General features: G+C 37.3%; 1 protein-coding gene across 1 annotated transcript; it reads left to right on the forward strand.

The window, feature by feature from the left end:
• The first annotated feature begins 5601 nt into the window (after positions 1-5601).
• entpd6 (ectonucleoside triphosphate diphosphohydrolase 6) lies at positions 5602-19942 on the forward strand. The gene is made up of 14 exons (XM_084735297.1): positions 5602-5721; positions 6867-7140; positions 8364-8440; positions 9226-9369; positions 10859-10934; positions 13945-13980; positions 14322-14410; positions 15467-15546; positions 15660-15724; positions 17021-17122; positions 17209-17349; positions 18306-18362; positions 19178-19290; positions 19395-19942. The coding sequence occupies exons 2-14, from the start codon at positions 6915-6917 to the stop codon at positions 19476-19478; spliced, it is 1290 nt and encodes a 429-aa protein (XP_084591423.1). The 5' UTR covers positions 5602-5721; positions 6867-6914; the 3' UTR covers positions 19479-19942.
• The last annotated feature ends 929 nt before the right edge of the window (positions 19943-20871 follow it).

Consider the following 20871-nt stretch of genomic DNA (forward strand, 5'->3'; position numbering starts at 1 on the left):
TCATTTCTGCGGCTCAATCATGTTGAAGGCAATGTAAATAATCCAATAACATTAATCATCATTTCTTTTCCTTTTTTTTAAACTTGTTTTTTGTCCAAAAATAGACGGATTGGACGGGCAGGGACGCTGGCGTTCACTCTCATTTATTGGTTTTTTAGAAGCTCTGATGGTTTTATAAAATGTCATCATGACCCCAATTATTCAACAGGAGGAAGAGGAGGAGTTTTCTTCACCGCTTCCTGCTTTCTGGAGGATAAAAATCAGTTTGCAGTTTCAGCTGCTTTTACAGACAGAAGATCAATATTTTAATGAGCTCAGACTCTTTTCTTTTTCTTTCTTTCTTAATTGTTCTTTCCTTTTGCATCCTCTCTCTAGATTAGAAATATTTTTCCTCACATTTGTTGTTTATTCTAATTTTTTTCATGTTTGCATATTTTGTTCCTTATGTTCATGAAAAGACAAATACTGAGATTTTATAGATTTCAAACTTTATTATTTTTACATATAAAGTCCATGAAGAGTTGGCAGAATGATCAAACAGTGTTAACATTACTAATAATCATAGAATAATTCACTTTAAGGCAAAAGAAAAACAGTAAAAATACATAAAACTGACACGCTAAATTGCCTCTTCCCTTACAGTAATCTGTATGGGTTAGATTCAATTTAAATTTTAATGATGAAGAGCAAAGATTATGACAGTATAATCAAATATCAGTTCAATAAATTATACATAAGAGAACCTTTCTGCTGAAACTACAGATAATCGACTAAAGTAAACATGCATATAAACGGTGCATAACTGTAAAATATTATAAAACAAGATCCTGCTGTGGACAGGGTCAGCAGCAAAAATCAGTATAATTTTAAATGTATGTTATATTTAGAACATTTTCACCTCTTTACCTTTCAGACTTTTCTAACAGGAAACCACCGTTATATAAGACAGATATCACTCTCTAAAAACCAACCAAACTCCATTCATAAAATCAGTCATTTTAGCTCAGAGAACACAGGAGTTGTTGGTCTGTTGCTGCCTTGATTTTGTGTTACTGTGAGATGTCTGTGTTTTAAAACATTTGTTAAGATTCACAGAAGTCTCACAACAACACAAACACACAAACAGATGGAGGCAAGAGCAGACCAACAACTCCTGTGTCCTGAGAGGTAAAATCACTGATTTTATCAATGGAGTTTGGTTGGTTGGGAGAGTGATTTATTTTTATTATTATTTTTTTTTTTTTGCTGTTTTGGGGTGAAGGGGCATTGGTGTGAGTTATGTTTGTTTTTGTTATTAAATACAAATAATAATAAACAAAACATTTAGAATTTTTATGCAAATACATTTTTCACTCTGAGTTCATATTCGGTGTTCTGCATGTTTGACTTTTGTGTTGGTGGTGACTGCATGATGGTTTTGGAAATGTTTACAAGATGTTAGTCAGTTTTAAAAATTCAAAATGTTTGTGCGTTAAAAGAAATTAAATAAATAAGAATAGAAACTTTTACATTACAGACGTACAAAAAAGACACAAAAACATTGGTAGAAACCACTTTTGATAGTAAGACAGAATGTTCCTGTACTTTCACCTAATTCTGAAATAGTATCTCATAATTTTAATTTCATACAATGGTTTTATTTTGTTTTATCAGAACTTTTCAGCTTTTTTTTTTTTTTTACTTTCCATTCAGAATTTTTATTTAATTTCATTTTAAATAAAACTGATAGATACTGTTATGTTTTTAGTGATTTTTGGGGACATTAAAGTGTGTCTCAGTGGTGTCTCTGAGCTGAGACGGTCTGTGACAGTATGGACAGTGTGTCCCGTCCCGTTCCGTCCCGTCTCTGTGCAGCAGCTGCAGATTGCAGATGATAATCAGAGCTGACGAGATGCAGAGATGATAAGAAATAAATAAGATGCAGCCTAATAAGGCTCAGAAATAAGGCAGCTCAGTCCAGATGTCCCTGCAGAGCGTCTTCTAATCCACCGAAGAGTCTGAACCAGATGAAAGTGGAATCTTCTATCAATTATTATCCTGACATACTGAATTATATCCCCACAAATAACACAAATCCTTCAAATTATTCCCTAATAATCCTCCTGATGGGATCACATGACCCAGATAGAGCAGATACATCACACGGTCACATGACCCGGACCTTCCTGCTCACAACACTCCACATTTACACTGTAAAAATCAACCAGCTGATTCAAACTTAAATCACCTTCGACCTGCAGCCTGTAAAAGCTCAGAAACTTCAGCTGTTTGCACAATAATCTTTAAGTTAAGTTCCTTAAACTCGAACTCGACTTCTTAGCTTCTACAAACCTAAATTCTAGTTGAGTTAACATGACAAGTAAAACTAAAAGACTTTGTTAATATTCTGAGTTGCACAAAAATAAAATAAAAGTTGTTTAAACTCAACATCTTGTTATATAAACCTGAAGGTTTTAGTTGTGTGATATTAACACTTGGCTTAACAAAGCATCCTGTTAAATAAACTCAAATCAACTCAGCTTTTTATTATTTTTTATTTTTTAATTGACTTTGTACAGATGTACATGAACTCAGCTTGTCGCCATGTGACCATATCAATAAAGTTAAAAAAAGGATCATTTCTTATATTTTTTTCTGAATGTTATGATCGTGTTTCCTAATTTTTGAACTGATTTTTTTCTTTGTTGATGGATAAACTTTAATTTAAAAGCAGAATCATTTTTATTCATTTTGCTTATCTTTCTTCTGCAAATAAATAAAATAAATATATAAACTGAAAATAAAATAAATAAACTGAAGTAAAACTTTGTGCAGTAAAAAAAGTTTTATTTTGATAATATTCTGACTCAGAGAGAGACTAAAGGGAGGCTGTCAGTTTATTCCTATATATTTCCATGTTTATTGTGTTTTTATAATGAGAATATTTGTTGTCTTTGTGTGTCGATTAACAACTTAGTTGGATTATTGTCTCAAAGTGACGTAATTGTGTCTAAATGTCATTTGTATGTAAATCTACGGGACGATTAGGATCCACTCAGCTTTGTTCTCTTCACCATCACACTGATGAAAATAAAAAGGCAGCAGAAAGATTACACAACCATTAACCTCCCGCCGTCGCCGCGGCGACCCATTAACTGATAAAGAGCTATTAGAGGCTTATAGATTAAATCACATATATGGAGCAGAGTGATGAAGATGAGGAGGAGGAGGAGGGCCGTGCAACGTAAAGTTCACAGGTTTGATCTCCACTCATTTAAAACAAAAAAACATCAATACATCTGATCACCTTCTGATCAGTTTCCTCCAGCTGATCTCTGACTGTTGGTGAAGAGGTCAAAGGTCACAGCAGGGGGGGGCTGCAGGGGGCGGGGCATAATAACCTGTAAATAAAAATGCTTCCAAATTTTCTCCTGTTTTTGTGATCCAAAGTGCAAATGTTCCCAAAACGTTCTGGGAACTTTTATTTATTGAAAACAAAGAAAAAAGTAAAAGTAAATAATAGTTGATAATTTTTCAGTTGCAGCTGAATCAGGTTCATAACTCGCTGTCAACAGTTTCTGACATTTTCTAAAACTCAGAGATTCTCAAGTTTATGTGAATCCATAGAAACACACTGTGCTTTACATTAAGTGACAATAAACACAACAATCGTAAAAAAAAAAGTAGAAATAAGATAAACATGAACATCAGAAAGTGTGAAGTCAAGTTGAACATTTCAACATAAAGAACAAACGTTTCCTTCAGTTAAGATGTTTTCGTGCAACAGTTTGTTTTTCTTCCACCCTGTTGATCAATGACACACACACACACACACACACACACACACACACACACACACACACACACACACACACACACACATTAACCATATGTTCTCTGCTGTGAATGAAGCAGATTCCCCACAGACCCTCATTGTAGCGTCTGATTGGCTGCTGCAGGTTAATGAGGTAATGAATGGTGGCGGCAGCTTCACGCCAGCTGCTGCTGAGACACACACACACACACACACACACACACACACACACACACACACACACACACAACAGGAAACTGTTACTGTTATTGGTGAGTCCTGTCAGTTCAGCGCCCCCTGCAGGCTGCAGAGTTCATCACAGACTGAATCTGACCTGAAGGTGGTTCATCCTCTGGAGAGCAGATCACTAACACCTCTGATTACATTTAATATTTCTGTCTGTTTTTGACATTTTAGGTTCAGATTTCACAAATCAAGAGAAAAAATATTGAAATATTTAATATTCAATGAAATAATAAAGTACAAAATCTGCAAGTTCCCAAAATTATAATCAGCTTTTATTCTTTTTATTTTGTGTGTTCATAAGTTCATCTGTGCTCAACATTTTGTTCCATAAAAAACATGTTCATGCTCCCATCTGTTTTATTTTTATATTTTAGATATTTTTCATGTTTTGTGAAGCACATTGTTTGTATGAAATGTATTATATAAATAAAGCAATGTTATTATTATTATTATTATTATTATTATTATTGTTGTTGTTGTTGTTGTTGTTGTTGTTGTTGTTGTTGTTGTTGATGATGATGTTAAAGAGGATGGGCTGTCCCTCTGAAAAAATAAGTAAAGGATATAATACACATTAATACAGCAGAGATCATGGGAAATATCTGTGTTTTACATTCATTAAGATATTAATTTTACCATTTAGAAGAAACATGGAGAATTTATTCATGATTTTCAACCTTAATGCTTGTCTGTAGTGTACGATGACATGTCATTGTGAGATTTAATGTGTAAAACTTAGATTTTTAGTCACAATGAGCATCACAAAACGAAACAAAACAAAAGAACAAAAGACAATTAATAACAATTAATAATTAATGATAACACAAAGTAAAAAGTTACATCACATTTAGTTTTAAAAAAAAATAAAAAGTATCTTAAAGAGCAACAAGAATGAACCTGAACGAACCTCAAAAAACCCGAGAGAACCAAAACATCAATGCGTCATTATTGTTATTATTTATAATGTAAATTATTTTAAAACATATTTTATATATTAAATCAAATAAGATATGAAATGCACATGAAAATAAAAATAAAAGGTTTAAAAAGGTATGATTATATTTTATTAAGGCTTTAAGTCTTTGAATAAATGAATTATTATTGTAATTATTTATAATTATAATTATTGATTTGACACAAAATTTTATTTTAGATCAACGTTATTGTAACAGATATATTTCCAACACCTGTTTATCACTAAATCTGCAAACACAAAAACGATAAGAGGACCACAAGTTGTAATAAGAAAAAAGATTAAAAAAGAAAAAAGAGAGAAACATTATTATTATCATTATTATTATTATTATTATTATTATTATTGTTATTATTATTATTATTATTATTATTATTATTATTATTATTATTGTTATTATCGTTATTATTACTACTACTACTACTACTAGTACTACTTCTAATAATAATAATAATATTAATGATAATAATAATGATGATGATGATGATGATGGTGATGATTATGATGATGATGTAGAGTTTACAGAGGTTAACAAAAGTTTTATTGTCCTCGTGTTTTCGGCCACGTTACCATTTCCGTTCAGTCTGATGTCGTAATCAAACGTCACTTCCGTGTTGTTGACAGTAGAGTTCAGCGTTAGAGGAGAGAAATGAGGAGAAAAGTGAATGAAACGTTGATTTAACGGAGCAGCTGCTGACGGTTCGGTTCGGTACGTAAACACACCTTTACCTGTTTGTTCTGCTGTTAGCATGTTGCTAGCATGTTTACCGCCTTCAGGCTAACCGGCTAACCTGTTCCTCAGGGTTCAGCTAGCTGCTAACTGTTAGCATTTAGAAATCTGATATAATAACAAACAGACGGTTAAAAGTTGTTCGTTCTTTCTTAATATCTAACGGACGTTTGAAACAACGTCAGCAGGCTAATGTCGATAAAGAGTTCACACCAAACTCTGTTCAAATATCAGCCAATTTAATGAATCGATTATGAATATTTAACTGGATAACAAGCCAAACTCCATTCAGATATCAGCCAGTTTAATGTGACTACTGTACTGTACTGTACTGATGAATATTTTAACATTATTTCACACCAAACTCCATTCAAATATCTGTCAATTTTTGCTGGGTTGTAAACCAACATAAATCTAAAACGTTTGTTCTGTCAGCAGGTACTGAAAATATCATTATATCCTAAACATCAGGCAGATTTTATTTTAATTCACCGTGATCACTTAAAAAAAATTCTCAGACAAAGGTTTCAATGACATGAAGTATTTCATCTGGCTAACTGCTAACCAGTTTGTCAGGTTCAGCTACATGCTACTAGGTGCAGCTTGTCTTTTGAAATGTTATTTATGGAAACAACCATAGTTACTAATTGATTTAAAATATTTAAATCATATTAGAAACACTTACAAATCAGAGGAGCTGGCATGACTCCAAACCAAACTCCATTCAGATATCTGTCAATTTAATGTCAGTATGAATAAAGGCAACCATACACACATCAAATACTTTATAAAAAAGTGACGTGAGAATAAAAAATAGAAGAAATCAATTGTGTCATATAAAGTAGCATCAACATAATTTAAAAAAGATCCATGTTTGCATAAAAAGATAAAGCAATTTAGCATAAAAAATAATTAACGTTAGCTTTTTTTTTTTCAAAAAGCAACATTAACATAAAAAAGTCATGTTACCATAAAAAATTAGGTAATTAAGTAACTTGAAAAAAAATTATCCTAATCCATAGGTGATGCTGGTGAAATCTCATAAATGTACATCATCGTTTTTTTTAAAATGTGTTTTTGTGCTGAAGTTCTTCCTGCGGTTCTTCCTGCGGTTCTTCCTGCAGACTCTCAGGATGTCTGAGTTCTTGTAGCTCCACACAGAATGAGTCGCGATGAAGAGACCAAAGCTGGCCGGAGTTTTCCTCTTCGTGGGCTGTCTGCTCGCCTACCTGATGTTTGTGAAGCGTCACTACGCCGCCTCAAAGCCTGAAGCCTTCAGACCTCCTACACACCTGTCGGCCACCGCAGCTGGACAGAGCTTCCAGTATGGCATCATGTTTGATGCTGGGAGCACTGGGACCAGAATCCACGTCTTCATGTTCCAGATAGAGAACAAAGGTACAGTAGAGAACGGATTCCACACCAAACTCCATTCAAATATCTGTCAATTTGTTTAAAAATTTAAATATATATATTACATAACTCAATTTTTTTGCTAAAATTACTTGTTTATTGTTCATGAAAAAAATTTACCTCTTTTTTATGTTAAAATTGCTTTTTATTTTTATTCTACTTTGCTTTTTTATTTTCTGTGCTCCTTTTATATTTTTGTGCTGTTCTTTTTTTTCTTATGTTACTTTTTATTTTGTATGCTAACCGTTTGTGTTAAAGGGAGCTTCTGTGTTTTTGACTCGTGTCACTTAATGTTTTAGGAACTCACAGTTCATTTCTAGCTGTAAAGTTAACTTATCGCTGCTACAAGCTGCTGTGTTTGATTATTTATGTTAATTTTACAGTTAAAGTGAGTGTCAGGTTTATTAACCTCTAAACAATAATTTTTATTGATCCCTATAAAATCCTTGTATTTTAAATGCTCAGAATGTCTTTATATAAGATATTATGACATTATGGGATGTGTTTAGTTCCTCTCTGCTGGGGACACATCCTTCATTGTTCTCAGAGCGTGTCCTGCTGTTTGTGGGACAAATAAAAACCTGACATTTCATTGGAGGATGAGATATTTGGAGCAGAGGCTGATGTTTATTCCAGATCAGAAACAGGATATTTGGAAGTTAAACCTCTCTAATCGATGCTAAATGGATTCATATGGATGCTGGAGGTTTACAGATGAATTGCTCTCAGTGTGTATTTAAAGGCACACACACGTTGGCCCCGAACATTAATTACCAGCTGTGACGGGAGCTGACAGGACGTCCTGCTGCCACAGTCCAAATGGACACAAACTCATTAGTGCGTTTGAGAGGTTTTTGGTTTATTAGGCTTAGAGAAAGTTTCCTGCCGAGCTCGGCCAAATGCCTTCGTTATCGCATTTAGTCGCTAAGCTAAATCACACAGGCTGAGTGCTGTTTTGGCTCCTTTGTTAGCATCGAGCTAACGGGACTAATGGCAGCACCTGTTAGTTATACAGACTGGGATTGTCGTTAAGAGCTTAATGACAGCTTAAACGCAGGCACAGGTCCAGGGTCAGTTAGAAAGATAAAGTCAAATTCAATTAAATGAGGATGTAAAACAGTGAATCACTGCCTCTCTGTCATCATTTCACACAGACACAGCTCTTTATTATCTGCATATTTACATTTTATCTGTCCTGTTTCCTGCAGAAGCTCCCAAACTGGCCCACGAGACGTTCAGGGCCATCAAACCTGGACTGTCTGCGTACGCTGATGATCCACAGAAGGTACAGCTGCTGTTTTCACTGCAGGATCAGACCTCTGCACTCTAGTTTAAGTGTATATTACATTTAGAATATGTTCACCTCTTTACTTTTCTGTCAGACAGACTTTTCTGACAGGAGACCACCCTTATATAAGACAAATATCACTCTCTACAAATCAACCAAACTTCATTTACAAAATCTGTGATTTTAGCTCACAGGACACAGGAGTTGTTGGTCTGCTGCAGCCTCCATCTGTTAGTTTATCTGTGTTATTCTGTAACTTCAGTGTTTTAAAGGGTTTGTTCAGATTCACTGAAGTCACACAACAACACGAACAAACTAAAAGATGGAGGCAGCAGCAGGCCAACAACTCCTGTGTCCTGTGAGCTCAAATGATTGATTTTTTGAATGGAGTTTGGTTAGTTTGCAGAGAGCTTTCTCATTCCTTTTCAAAACAAAATCAGATTGAGGGTTTGTGGATGTTAAACAACATATTAGCAGTTGTAAGAACACAGCAGAGCAGAAACGATCAGTCAACTGATCAATAAGTTTATCACTGGAAAATTAAGCATCAAAAAGTTTATCATTTAAATTATATTTGAAGTAAAAAGGTCGATTGGCTGTCGACTGTTATTGACTGATCCTCGATAAAAATCTTTGTCTGTCTCCTCTGTGTGTCCTCTCTGTCCTCTCTGTCCTCTCTGTCTCGTCCCATGTCTCCTTTCCTCTCTGTCGTCCCTGTCTCATCCCATGTCTCCTTTCCTCTCTGTCCTCTCTGTCCTCTCTGTCTCGTCCTGTCTCTCCAGTGTGCAGCAGGAATCACTGAACTTCTGGAGGTGGCGAAGTCCAGCATCCCGTCCTCCATGTGGAACGTCACCCCGGTGGTTCTGAGGGCGACGGCGGGACTTCGCCTGCTGCCTGGAGAGAAGGCCCAACACCTGCTGGACGAGGTCTGTCTTCATGCTAACGTCACTGTAGTTTGTATGCTAACGTTGTTGGTGTTTTATACTAGAATTTCTTTTTTTATTTATTTTCTACACTAATCTTACTGTAAAACAAAGCAAACATTGGCTTGACTTGACTTTTCACTAAGTTTATGCTAATGTTCCTTTATTTTTATGCCAATGCTGCTTCTTAACTTTTCTTTTTGTGCTAATATTTCTTATATTAACAAGTGAGACACACAAAGTTCATATTGTTCAGTGTATTAACCTGAAAACTAACTTTCATCAGAATAAGACACATCTGATCCTAAACAGACTGAGGACAGTTTTGAGACTTGCATCATCATCATCATCATCATCATTGTCATCGTCATCGTCACCGTTGTCATGGCGTCTAAAAAAGCCAAAGTCTATTAAATCTTTTAAGTAATCACTAATAACAGGAGCAGAGCATCGAGCCAGAAAGTGATTTAATCTGCAGCTTTACTCTTTATGATCAAACTGTTTCTCATTCAGCCAAACACAGAGCTGATTATCACACAGCACAGGGTTTATTCTTTATTAAAATATTATTATATTATAATATAATATGATAAACACTCACACTGCTCTCCCTCTGCATCGTCTGCACCAAATACACATCATATTCATTATATTTTGTTATATATTGTGATATATTCATATATATTATATTTTATATTGCTGTATTATAATTGTCTGTACTCAAGTATAAAAAAATAAGTACTTTTACTTTTAATGCTTCTTTACTTCTGCATCACATTTTTGCTTCACTACATTTATCAGACAGCTGCTACTTTATAGTTACTTTATAGTTACAGTTACTTTATAAATGAGAAAATGAAGATTTTTACTCTGAAAACACATCAAGAGTTTATAAACAGAGTCTTTAAAGTTTGGAAGATGTTTAATATTATCAGTTATGTGTTCCTTGAAAAATGAGTGATTTTCAGTATAATCTATGTAAAGTAGAAAATGCATAGCGGAGCCAGACGGACTGATCAGAGCATCGAAATGAAAACGCTGTATTTTTCTTCTCTGTTCTGAGATGATTAAAGCTTCAAGAGTCTAGAAAGTTTTGGGGGACTTAAGATTACTTGAATTTTAATAATTTTACTCCTAAAAAGCAGCATGAATCCTGTATAAAATATGATGTTTATTATTAATTAAACAGCCCAACAGATTAAACAAATCCAGCTGAAACCATTTGTCCATTAATCAATCAATCAATCAATCAGCTGATTAATCCATCGTGAAAATAATGAGAAGTTGCAGTTGTGTACGAACTAGAACTAAAACTTTTTGTCAAACTAACGTTTGTCTTTTCTTTGGATCAAACTCCATACAGGAGTGAAGGAACTGAACGTGTCACTTCACGTTCCGTCTTAAAGTTCTCGAGGACCTGATGTACAGAGAGAGAACACTGAGGAAGAGAAGATCTTAAGTTCTAACGCTCTGTGCTTTCCTGTGTGTCCAGGTGAGGGCGCTGTTTCTGGAGTCTCCATTTCTGTCCAGAGAGGACAGCGTGTCCATCATGGACGGAACTGATGAAGGTAGGAAGTCTTATATTTTTACAGTGACATTTAAAGTGACAGTGTCTCCTCGCCTTTACGAAGCTTTACACTTTCAGCTTGTTGTTGACTCTCTCAGCTCTCGTCGTGTCGTTTTCAGAGTAAAAGCTGTAAACTTCCTCTGAACACGAGCTGCCGAGCAGCAGACAGACTCAGTCGGAGACGAGCTGGAGGACATGGTGCTGAAACTGATCCAGACACAGAGCTGAAAGAGAGAGAAAAAATAACTTATTCACTGGAAATACATAAACTCATATACATACAGGACTAAAATACACAACCTGAAAAGGTTAAATACATGAAATATACTGTTCAATTTAACATACAGATAAATCAGCACTTTTCTTAAGGGACTTCTGTATTTCAGTGACTGTGAAGTTAGCAGGAGGAGACAGTTAAAAAAAAAACTACAAAAAAACTTCATCATACACACTATAATGTACAGATCATAGAATATATAAACACATTTTCTTCACACAAAGTTATATGATGGATATTTTACAGTTAAACTTTATTGTCAGGTCACTGAAACTTTCTCTGGTGTTTTTAATATATTTAATGAATATAAATAAAAAACAAAACCTGAGAAAAATAATGATAAAATATATTTAAAATACTACCTAATAAAAACAATCAGTGCATATTGTACAACATATATTATACATACATGAATAAACATGAACCTGACTGAATGAAAGCTAATCACTTTGGTGTTTGGACGTTGATCAACATGAATAAATCACTGTATAAAGCAGCTGAATGGTCCTTTAACAGACAGTTCTCAGGGTGTTTGACCTCTTATAAAGTCTCAAACTGAACATGAGCCTCGTCTCTTCATGACTTTATTAGATTACAGAGAATTTGTTCCTCACAGTTTCATTTGTTTAATCTGTGAAGATGTTTCTCCTGCACAGTCAAACCTCAGAGGTCCTTCTCTGATTTCCCAAACGAAAACCGCCAACATGGAGGATTAAACAATATGGAGGATTAAACGGGGGACAGACGTCGTCCTGTAGCAGCCGCTCTGCTGATTTACCTTCAAACACTGATGGAGTCAAACATCAACCAGGATCCGAAGGAGAATTTATAGATTTACTGCTGAGGACTGAACCGCAGAACAAACCTGTGGTTCTAAAGCAGAACACTGACTGCTTGCTAACGTGGCAAAATACCGTCCTTAAAAGATAAAGTCAGCAAATCAGCACCGTTAATACCAAAAGCTTCAAGTAACCTGACATTCACTCAGTTTTGTTCAGTGTGTCTCATAACGCCAGATAACATGACAGACACGTCCGACATATCTGTGGCTCCAACGATTCTTCAACAGAACCAAATAAAATAAAGGAACAGGTCGTAACGTTCTTCTAAATATGATCATTTACCTCCCAGCGTTCAGCGTTTATCACTGTTTTAGAAGTTATTGATAGGATGTGTGGTGGATCCAGATGTGGGGCCCTCAGCTCCATCATGATGTCCAGATGTTGGAGCACCATTATCCAGAGTTTTGGCCCTGCTGTGAACTTTCTTCTTCTCTGCTTTCACCACAGCGAGCGGCACTAATTCCTCTGTGGTCGGACGTATAAAGGAATCACATGTAGGTTGTGTGTTTTAACCGCTCGTTGTGTATGGACACGACGCTCGCACACATATAATCCAATCCTTTTAAAGTAGTTCATACAAGCAATTATGGCCATGTGGGATAATGTCCCACTTAATCTTGAAGGGGGAGGGAGGGAGGAGGCCGATTATCCCCCCCCCCCCCACTCTCAGTTTATTTCTGAGGCTGAAATGTTTTCTCCTTCCTCTGAGTGGGATCAGCTCGTTACTCTTTTGATGATTACTGAATTAACTTCTTATCCTGGTCCACTTTTCGTCCCGAGCCACTAATGGACGGCGTCCTCCTCAGCCGTCCTATCAGGAGTCTGACAGCGTCCATCAGCCTTATTACTGCGCACAGATTCTGTCCGTTCTTGGCCTCGATGCTCATCCCTCGCTGAGATTACCCTGCGGCCGTCCTGAATGGAGGCGACTTATTGTTAATGCAGGTCTCTGAGTGGTTAGTGGGGGGGCGGCAGGGTGCTAAGTGCCGGTGTTTAGCCGAGTCGCTCCGTGTGCTTGTTTGTTTTGTTTGAAAATTGCTTCTTAGCATCTCCACATAAGAGTTTTATAGTAAAGCTCCTATGATACAGTTTCTATCAAGCCCTTTAATCACCCACTTCTGCATGCGGCCGAGGTCAGAGGTCGCTGGTAAAAGGCTCTAATGCATACAGCTGAGTGCAAATATTCTGCCACAGACACTAATGTCATCTTTGAGTTGACCTGAATGAGTCGACCGTCAGCGAGAGCACAACACATCACACTTTATATATCTTTATTTTTCACAGTTCCTGTTTGAATGGCTCTTGTTGCTTGATTTGTTCTTGTCGTCAGATTCAGGAAATTATCCTCCGATACAGTCGGTCATCAGGGACAAACCGTTCGTACCTCAAAGACCGACCAGTCTCTGTGAGAAGAGATGATATGTCCTCTCCCATCGTCTCCTCTGGAGTCCCACAAGGCTCCATACTAGGTCCTGTTTTATTCTCCAACAGAATAACAACATAAAACACCTCCATCCTGCTCGCCTGGTGTAATCCAGCACAATGCATTTCAAAATAAAATACAGTGTTTCAAAATAAAATACAGTGTGTTTCAAAATAAAATACAGTGTTTCAAAATAAAATACAGTGTGTTTCAAAATGTTCACATTCACTGGACAAAATAAGAAAACTGCTGACTTTTTCCCTTTGATCGATGATGGCTCTTAAGACTGACAGTTACTGTGTGTTCAACTTTAAAAACCTCTGCATTGAAGTAAGAAGTAATCAGAAATAAATAATAATGTTTAATCAATTTATTATTAAGTAATATGTTTTATATTTATATGTGTGTGTGTGTGTGTGTGTGTGTGTTTAACAGAGGTGTTGATTCTTTTATGTTTCTCTCCGTTCAGGGATTTCTGCCTGGATCACCGTCAATTTCCTCACTGGTGAGAATTCAACACACACACACACACACACACACACACACACACACACACACACACACACACACACACACACACACACACACACACAAAGCCCCAAACTTTATAAATACCATCACAATACTGTGAGAATCTGAAAATGTGGTGTAAGTGATGTACAAGTGTGGTCGTAAGATTGTGTGTGTGTGTGTGTGTGTGTGTGTGTGTGTGTGTGAACCAGATTAATATGAACAAGAAACAGTGATGACCTGTTATTGGATTAAACTGCAGCTCTCTCGCTCTCTCTGTTTCCTAATCTGCCTCTGTCTTCCCTCCTCCTCCTCCTCCTCCTCCTCTTCCTCCAGGTGATCTTCATCGTACTGACTCCCCCACAGTGGGGATGTTGGACCTGGGCGGGGGGTCAACTCAGATCACCTTCAGTCCTCGAGACGAGGTGAGGACGAGTCACAGAGACACTCAGTCAAAAAGTACCAGGATGGATCCATTTTACAGGCTTTAATCTGGAGATGTCACCACACTAATCCCACACACACACACACACACACACACACACACACACACACACACCCTGCTGATGTGTGTGTGTTTGTTATGTAGGTCACACTGTGTTCATCATGTCATCATCACTCGAGACGTCCAATCAGAACACCACAAACATCTGATTCTTCTTCTTCCAGGGTTCTGCAGGTTCTTAAAAAGTCTAAAATCCAATAATCTGAGTTTTAGGCCTTAAAATGTGTTAAATATGATTCTGACAGGACTTAAAAACTTAATTATGAAGTTAATGTTACTTTTATTAGATTGGATTTAATTTTATGTGTTTTTGAGATAAATTTGTGTTGATCACTGAACCAATAATCAAAGATACAAACTGACCAGTTTTTTGTCCATTTGGACGTGAAATAAGTCTTAAATCTGACTGTCTTCATGTTCTGCTTTGTCTTTGTCTTCTTCTGTGCTTCTTTTCTCTTTTTCCTCGTCTGCTTGATCTTCTTTGTCTGTTCTTCTTCATCTGTTTCTTGTCCTCCTTCTCTGCTTCTGTCTCTTTTTTGTCTTTGTCTTCTTCTCTGCTTCTTTTTCTTGTGCTTCTTCTTCCTTGTCTTCCACTTCTTCTTCTGCTCCTTTTTCTTCCTTTCTGTCTTCTTCTTCCATGTCTCCTTTTGCATGTGTGTCTTCTTCTACTTTGTCTTCCTCCTCTACTGTGTGTTTGTTTCTTTCTCTTTTTGTCTTTGTCGTCGTCTTCTTCTTCTCCTGCTGCTGTGATGCAGATCCTCTTTAATCTCTAAAAACTGGATCAAATGAGATGCTCTTCTTCTCCTTAAAGATCTTCTTGGTGACACTGATCTTGAGTCAGATATTAACTGGAGACCCTGGGGTCGACTCCAGGTTCTGTTGACTCATGTGACCCTTCAGGTTCTGCTGAGTCGCTGTGTATGAACTGGGCTAGCTCAGTTAGCTCAGGAGGCTAACGTTGCATCTCTGTGTGCAGAAAACCATCCAGATGTCCCCCATCGACTACATCAGGTCGTTCCAGATGTTTAACAACACACACACGGTCTACACTCACAGGTACACACACACACACACACACACACACACACTCAGAGTTTCCTGTTGATTGATTTATTGATCAATAACTAATCATTGATATCCAGTCTCAATGAATCTGACTCTGTGTGCAGTTATCTTGGTCTGGGTCTGATGTCGGCTCGACTTGCCATCTTAGGAGGCGTCGACTCTTCTCCTCGTACGTACCTTTATTATTCTGACTTTTTCTTGTTTTTCAGTTTGCTTTCATCTGTCTTTTATCCCCCCCCCCCCCCCCAGCCCTCCGTCCTCTCAGATAAATAAGCCATTATCTAATCTTTTAATAACACACAGCAAGATTAATTCCTTGCCTGCCAGCTGTTGCTGTGATTTATCTGCTGTAAGAAGCTGCGGCACAGATTCACTCTGCTGTCAGTCTGTTACCCTGCATGTCTCTGCACATACAGCAAAGATACGACAAATACACCCTGTTTCTAACGATTAATCACTTAGTGGTAATGGTGATATGTAAAGATATAACACAGTATGTTTTTTCACAGTTACAGGATGAAACAGATGAAAGCTTATAAAAACACACAGGGAGAACATTTACACGAGGAATCAGAAATACATTTTTATATCAGCTGGAGCTCTCATTAAAAAAATATCCTTTGGATCTTCATGTTCTGTCTGTTGACTGATGAGAGAAGATAAACGAGTGGTTGGTAAACAAGTTTCACTTTGGAACGTGTCAGTGTGAAAGCTCTCTTAGCATCAGGCCTGTTAGCCTGGGGCTGTTAGCCAGGGGCTGTTAGCCTGGAGCTGTTAGCCTGGGGCTGTTAGCTGGGGCTGTTAGCCTGGGACTGTTAGCCTGGGGCTGTTAGCCTGGGGCTGTTAGCCTGGAGCTGTTAGCCTGGGGCTGTTAGCCTGGAGCTGTTAGCCTGGGGCTGTTAGCCTGGGGCTGTTAGCTGGGGCTGTTAGCCTGGGACTGTTAGCCTGGGGCTGTTAGCCTGGAGCTGTTAGCCTGGGGCTGTTAGCCTGGGGCTGTTAGCCTGGAGCTGTTAGCCTGGAGCTGTTAGCCTGGAGCTGTTAGCCTGGGGCTGTTAGCCTGGAGCTGTTAGCCTGGGACTATCTGGTGGCGCCTAGTGAGAGTGGAGATGACCAATCATGTAATCGACTAATCGTTTCAGTTTTAACACTTGGGTTGTGTTTTATTCTGGACAGACAGAACAGAGACGTTTAGAAACGATGGCACTTCCTGATTGAGTCTATCAGCCGCTACATGTCTTTCTCTGATTCGTCACACTGTGAGCTTACAGACACCGTGTCATGTGATCACTTCAGCTTTAGTGTTTTTATTTACTTTGAGTTTTATGTTGTTTAAAAAGTTAAACCTGCTCTGGACTTAACTGTCAGCTGAGTCGACATCCACAGCAGCCAGTGAGGGTTTAACCCAACTGTTATTTGTGTGTGTGTGTGTGTGTGTGTGTGTGTGTGTGTGTGTGTGTGTGAACAGTAGGGGGCAGCACTGAGCTGGTCAGCCCCTGTATTGCTCCAGAGTACTCGGGCAGCTGGGAGCACGCCGACGTCGCCTACACTGTGAAGGGTCAGAAGGCGGGTGAGTGATGTGATTGGCTGTTTTGTTACCCATCATGCAGTGGGGTGTGTGTGTGTGTAGGAACCTTGTATGTGTTTGTGTTTCAGGGGAGCCGGTGTACGAGGCGTGTCTCAACAAAGTGGAGAAGGTTCTTTACAAGAAGGTGACGAAGGCGTCTGAGGCGGCCGACATGGAATTCTACGCCTTCTCCTACTACTACGACCGCGCCGTCGACCTTGGCGTCATCGGTATGATGCTGATGCAAACAAGTAATATAGACAAACAGAATTAAATCAAAATTAAATTAGAATTAAAAATATGAACAAGTGAAACAAGAGGAAATATAAAAATAGGAACAATGTAGTTTATTAGTTTGTCAAAGTAATGAAAATGTCATTTTGATGCTTCTGCTGTCACATGGAGTCACAGGAGAAAATGAATCTGTAAAAGGATACGGAAATAAATGTGGAAATATAAAGAGGAATAAATAAAACAAGTAAATGTGAGAATTTACATGAATGAACACATTAATCCTGCAGGAACTAGTTAAGATTAATAATTGTAGATAATAAATCAATCAATAAATACAATTTAAAAATGCTTTTGAAAAATATTCAGACGAAATTAAAAAGAAAATCAAATCAGTCTCTATTTAAGATGGAGGTTTGCTGTCAATTATTATAATCTGAAGGCTTCTACACAATAACAGAATAAATAAATGTGGACAAATGAAGATAAATAACAAAATCTAAAATAATACTCATTTATTTGCTCATTTATTTCAGTATATTTCTGTTTACTTTAAAATGAAATATATACATTTCTTTAGATTTTTATATTATATTATATATTATTATATTATTATATTTTATATTTACTGTTATATAATGTAATTTCTTTTCCCACATTGCCTTTGTGTGAATGAACACATGAATCCTGCAGGTTTCGATTCCTCAACTTGGACAGGAAGTCCTGCCCCCAAAACCAGATTGACTTCTCTAAGGAAAATCAAAACAAAGAGAAAATAACAAGGAAAAATAAAGAGATAAACATAAATAAATGACATTATTTAGAAAAATGATTAAAAAAATAATTTATATGAAAAAAAAATAAATACATAAATGAATAAAAAAATAAATGATGCTGCTCATGAAGGTCTGCAGGTTTGACTGATCTCTGATCTGTTTTCTGTGTTTGTGTTCAGAGGAGGAGAAAGGAGGAACCATTCAGGTGTCAGATTACATCAACGCTGCTAAAAGAGGTGAGAGAGCGCCATCAGGTGGTCAACACCTCAAACTGCACTTTATACTCACACACACACCAACACTTCCTGTTCTGACATGGCATCATATTTAAACCTTCCTGATGAAGTCACACTGAAGAAGATTCATTTTTTATGAGATGTGATCAGAGTTTAGTTTAATTTGGTTTGAAAACAGAAATGAGTTCATCGTGTTCACATCGATAAATTTATTTACATAAATACAAAAACAGCAAAACAGAGTCTTAAATAAATAATTCAGTTAAAAACATCACAGTAAAATAATTTAATATAACTGAGACACGTCTGCAGTCTGGACAAGGTTCAGGTTCAAAGTGACATCAAACAACAAAACAAACAAAAAAACAAACAAAATAACAACAAAGACAAAACAAAACAACAAAAAACAAAACAAGCAACACAGACTCCTGTTTATGTCATAATAATGATAATAATGATAATTCTTCGTGGGCTGCAGTTATATTTCATTTTGTTTAGTGTTTTTGTTGTTCTTGAAAAGTTTGGACTTTTTAAACAATTTATTTTAATATTTAATTCACATGATGTGTTTCTTTTCTGTTCAGAGTAAAAATACTCCACTACAAGTAAAACTCTAAAGTAAAGTACACTTTTATTCTCAGCTTCATGTAGTAATAATGTTAATAATCGTTGTTGTTGTGCGTTGTTGTTGTGTGTTGTGTGTTGTTGTTATTGTTGTGTGTTGTGTGTTGTTGTTATTGTTGTGTGTTGTGTGTTGTTGTTGTTATTGTTGTGTGTTGTTGTGTGTTGTTGTTGTGTTGTTGTGGTGGTGTCAGTGTGCAGCGGTCTGTCCGTCAGTCCTCCAGAGAGTCCGTTTCTCTGTCTGGATCTCGTCTACATCTCAGTTCTGCTGCAGGAGCTCGGCTTCCCCCCAAACAAAAACTTCAAGGTGAGAAACAACCGAAACTGGACCAGAGTCTGGACCAGAGTGTGTAGAACCAGGATCTCACCCGTCCCCTGTCCCCTGTCCCCTGTCCCCTGTGTGTTTTTCAGTTGGCGAGGACAATCAACGAGGTGGAGACCAGCTGGGCTCTGGGAGCAACGTTTCACTACATCGAGTCCCTGAAGGGACACTGAGGCTTTTATTGTGAAAAAAACTCAAACATCCTGAATGTTCTGGACCTCCTGAAGACCCTGATCCAGCATCTAAACCTTGACCTCAGATCTGTGTGGAGCCTGACTCCTGCTGCTGAAGACTGACGCTCCTATTGGCTGGTGCCCAGTGATGTCACTCCAAACCCGAACAAAACCTGACCTGAACCTGACGTGCAGAAACTGAGACTGGGCTGCACCAGCGAGGCTTAATTCTTAATCCAGATTAAATCACAAACTAAATTTAAATGATGCTGCACCAAACTTTAAAACTGCCTTCAAATGAAGAAAGATTCAGTTTAAACTTCAGATTAGTTTTTACTGAAGATTAAATTTAATTCTGCTGCACCAAAACTCAGTTTAAACTGTGATCCAGTATTAACTTTAAACTTGTAAGATGGCTGCTTTTTAGAGACGGATTGATAAAAATCATCTGTGAAGTGAGCGACTGAACCAGCTGACTCTGATGATGCAGCTTCTTTCTTTCACTGCAGTTTTTCAAGGAGAAATTAAAGCCTCTCTGCTGATCGAGGCTAACGAGGCTAACTAAGTTTTCAGCTAGCTAGCAAACAAAATGTTTTTCTTTTTTACTTTATAGCTAGCTAGCATTCAGTATAATGTTTTCTTAACTTCTTGGCTAGCTAACGAACAGTCTAACCTTTGTTAAGGAATACAAAGCTGCAGGATTTAACAAACTGGGATCAGTTTTCAGTTGAGCAACAGAAGTTTATTTAATTTAAATCTGAATTCACTCATTTTAAATCCTGGTTTTGGAAACTCTGATCAGGACTAATCTGTCTAATCTAATCTTATTTTAAGATATTCTTGCTTTTTAACCATGTGATTGAGTTCATGTTCGTGTTCACGTAGCATTAATTTCTGAGTACTTACAGAACCTTCGCTCCAAACGGACGCAGGACACGTGAGGCAGCCATGATGCAAACACATAGTTAAAAGCAAGTCTGTCTGTGGCTTCAGATTAAATTAGTCTTTGTTGGTGCAGCCCAGTCTGAAACTCCTGTAACCTCCTGTGTGTTGAGTTCACGGTCAGTTAACCTACACTCAATAATGTGCCTGAACTCATCATGAGCAGCAGCAGCTGATGCTGCTGTTTTAGACACACTGTTAAAAACACGGATAAGTTTAAAATCTAAATTTAATAACTGAGCAGTGCTGGTGTGTAACTAAGAACATTTACTAAAGTACTGTACTTGATTACAGTTTTTAGGTACTTGTACTTTACTTGTATCTTTCCGTTTGGTGCGACTTTATACTTTATGGAATCCTGTTCGTGACGCCAGTTTGAACTGAACACCAAGGACCAGCCAATAGCAGACGGACACATCACCACCTGCTCGTCTTCACCAGCAGCTGTCAG

Source organism: Lutjanus erythropterus, chromosome 14, assembly GCF_056507025.1.
Source record: "Lutjanus erythropterus isolate fLutEry1 chromosome 14, fLutEry1.hap2, whole genome shotgun sequence".
Classification (NCBI taxonomy): Eukaryota; Metazoa; Chordata; class Actinopteri; order Lutjaniformes; family Lutjanidae; genus Lutjanus; species Lutjanus erythropterus.

What these genes read in the sequence shown, in the direction of transcription:
- entpd6 (XM_084735297.1), top strand. Translation starts at nt 6,915, where the DNA reads ATGAAGAGACCAAAGCTGGCCGGAGTTTTCCTCTTCGTGGGCTGTCTG. An exon ending in ACGCTGATGATCCACAGAAG is followed by an intron (nt 8,441 to 9,225) that starts GTACAGCTGCTG and finishes CTGTCTCTCCAG; the next exon opens with TGTGCAGCAGGAATCACTGA. An exon ending in CATGGACGGAACTGATGAAG is followed by an intron (nt 10,935 to 13,944) that starts GTAGGAAGTCTT and finishes CTCTCCGTTCAG; the next exon opens with GGATTTCTGCCTGGATCACC.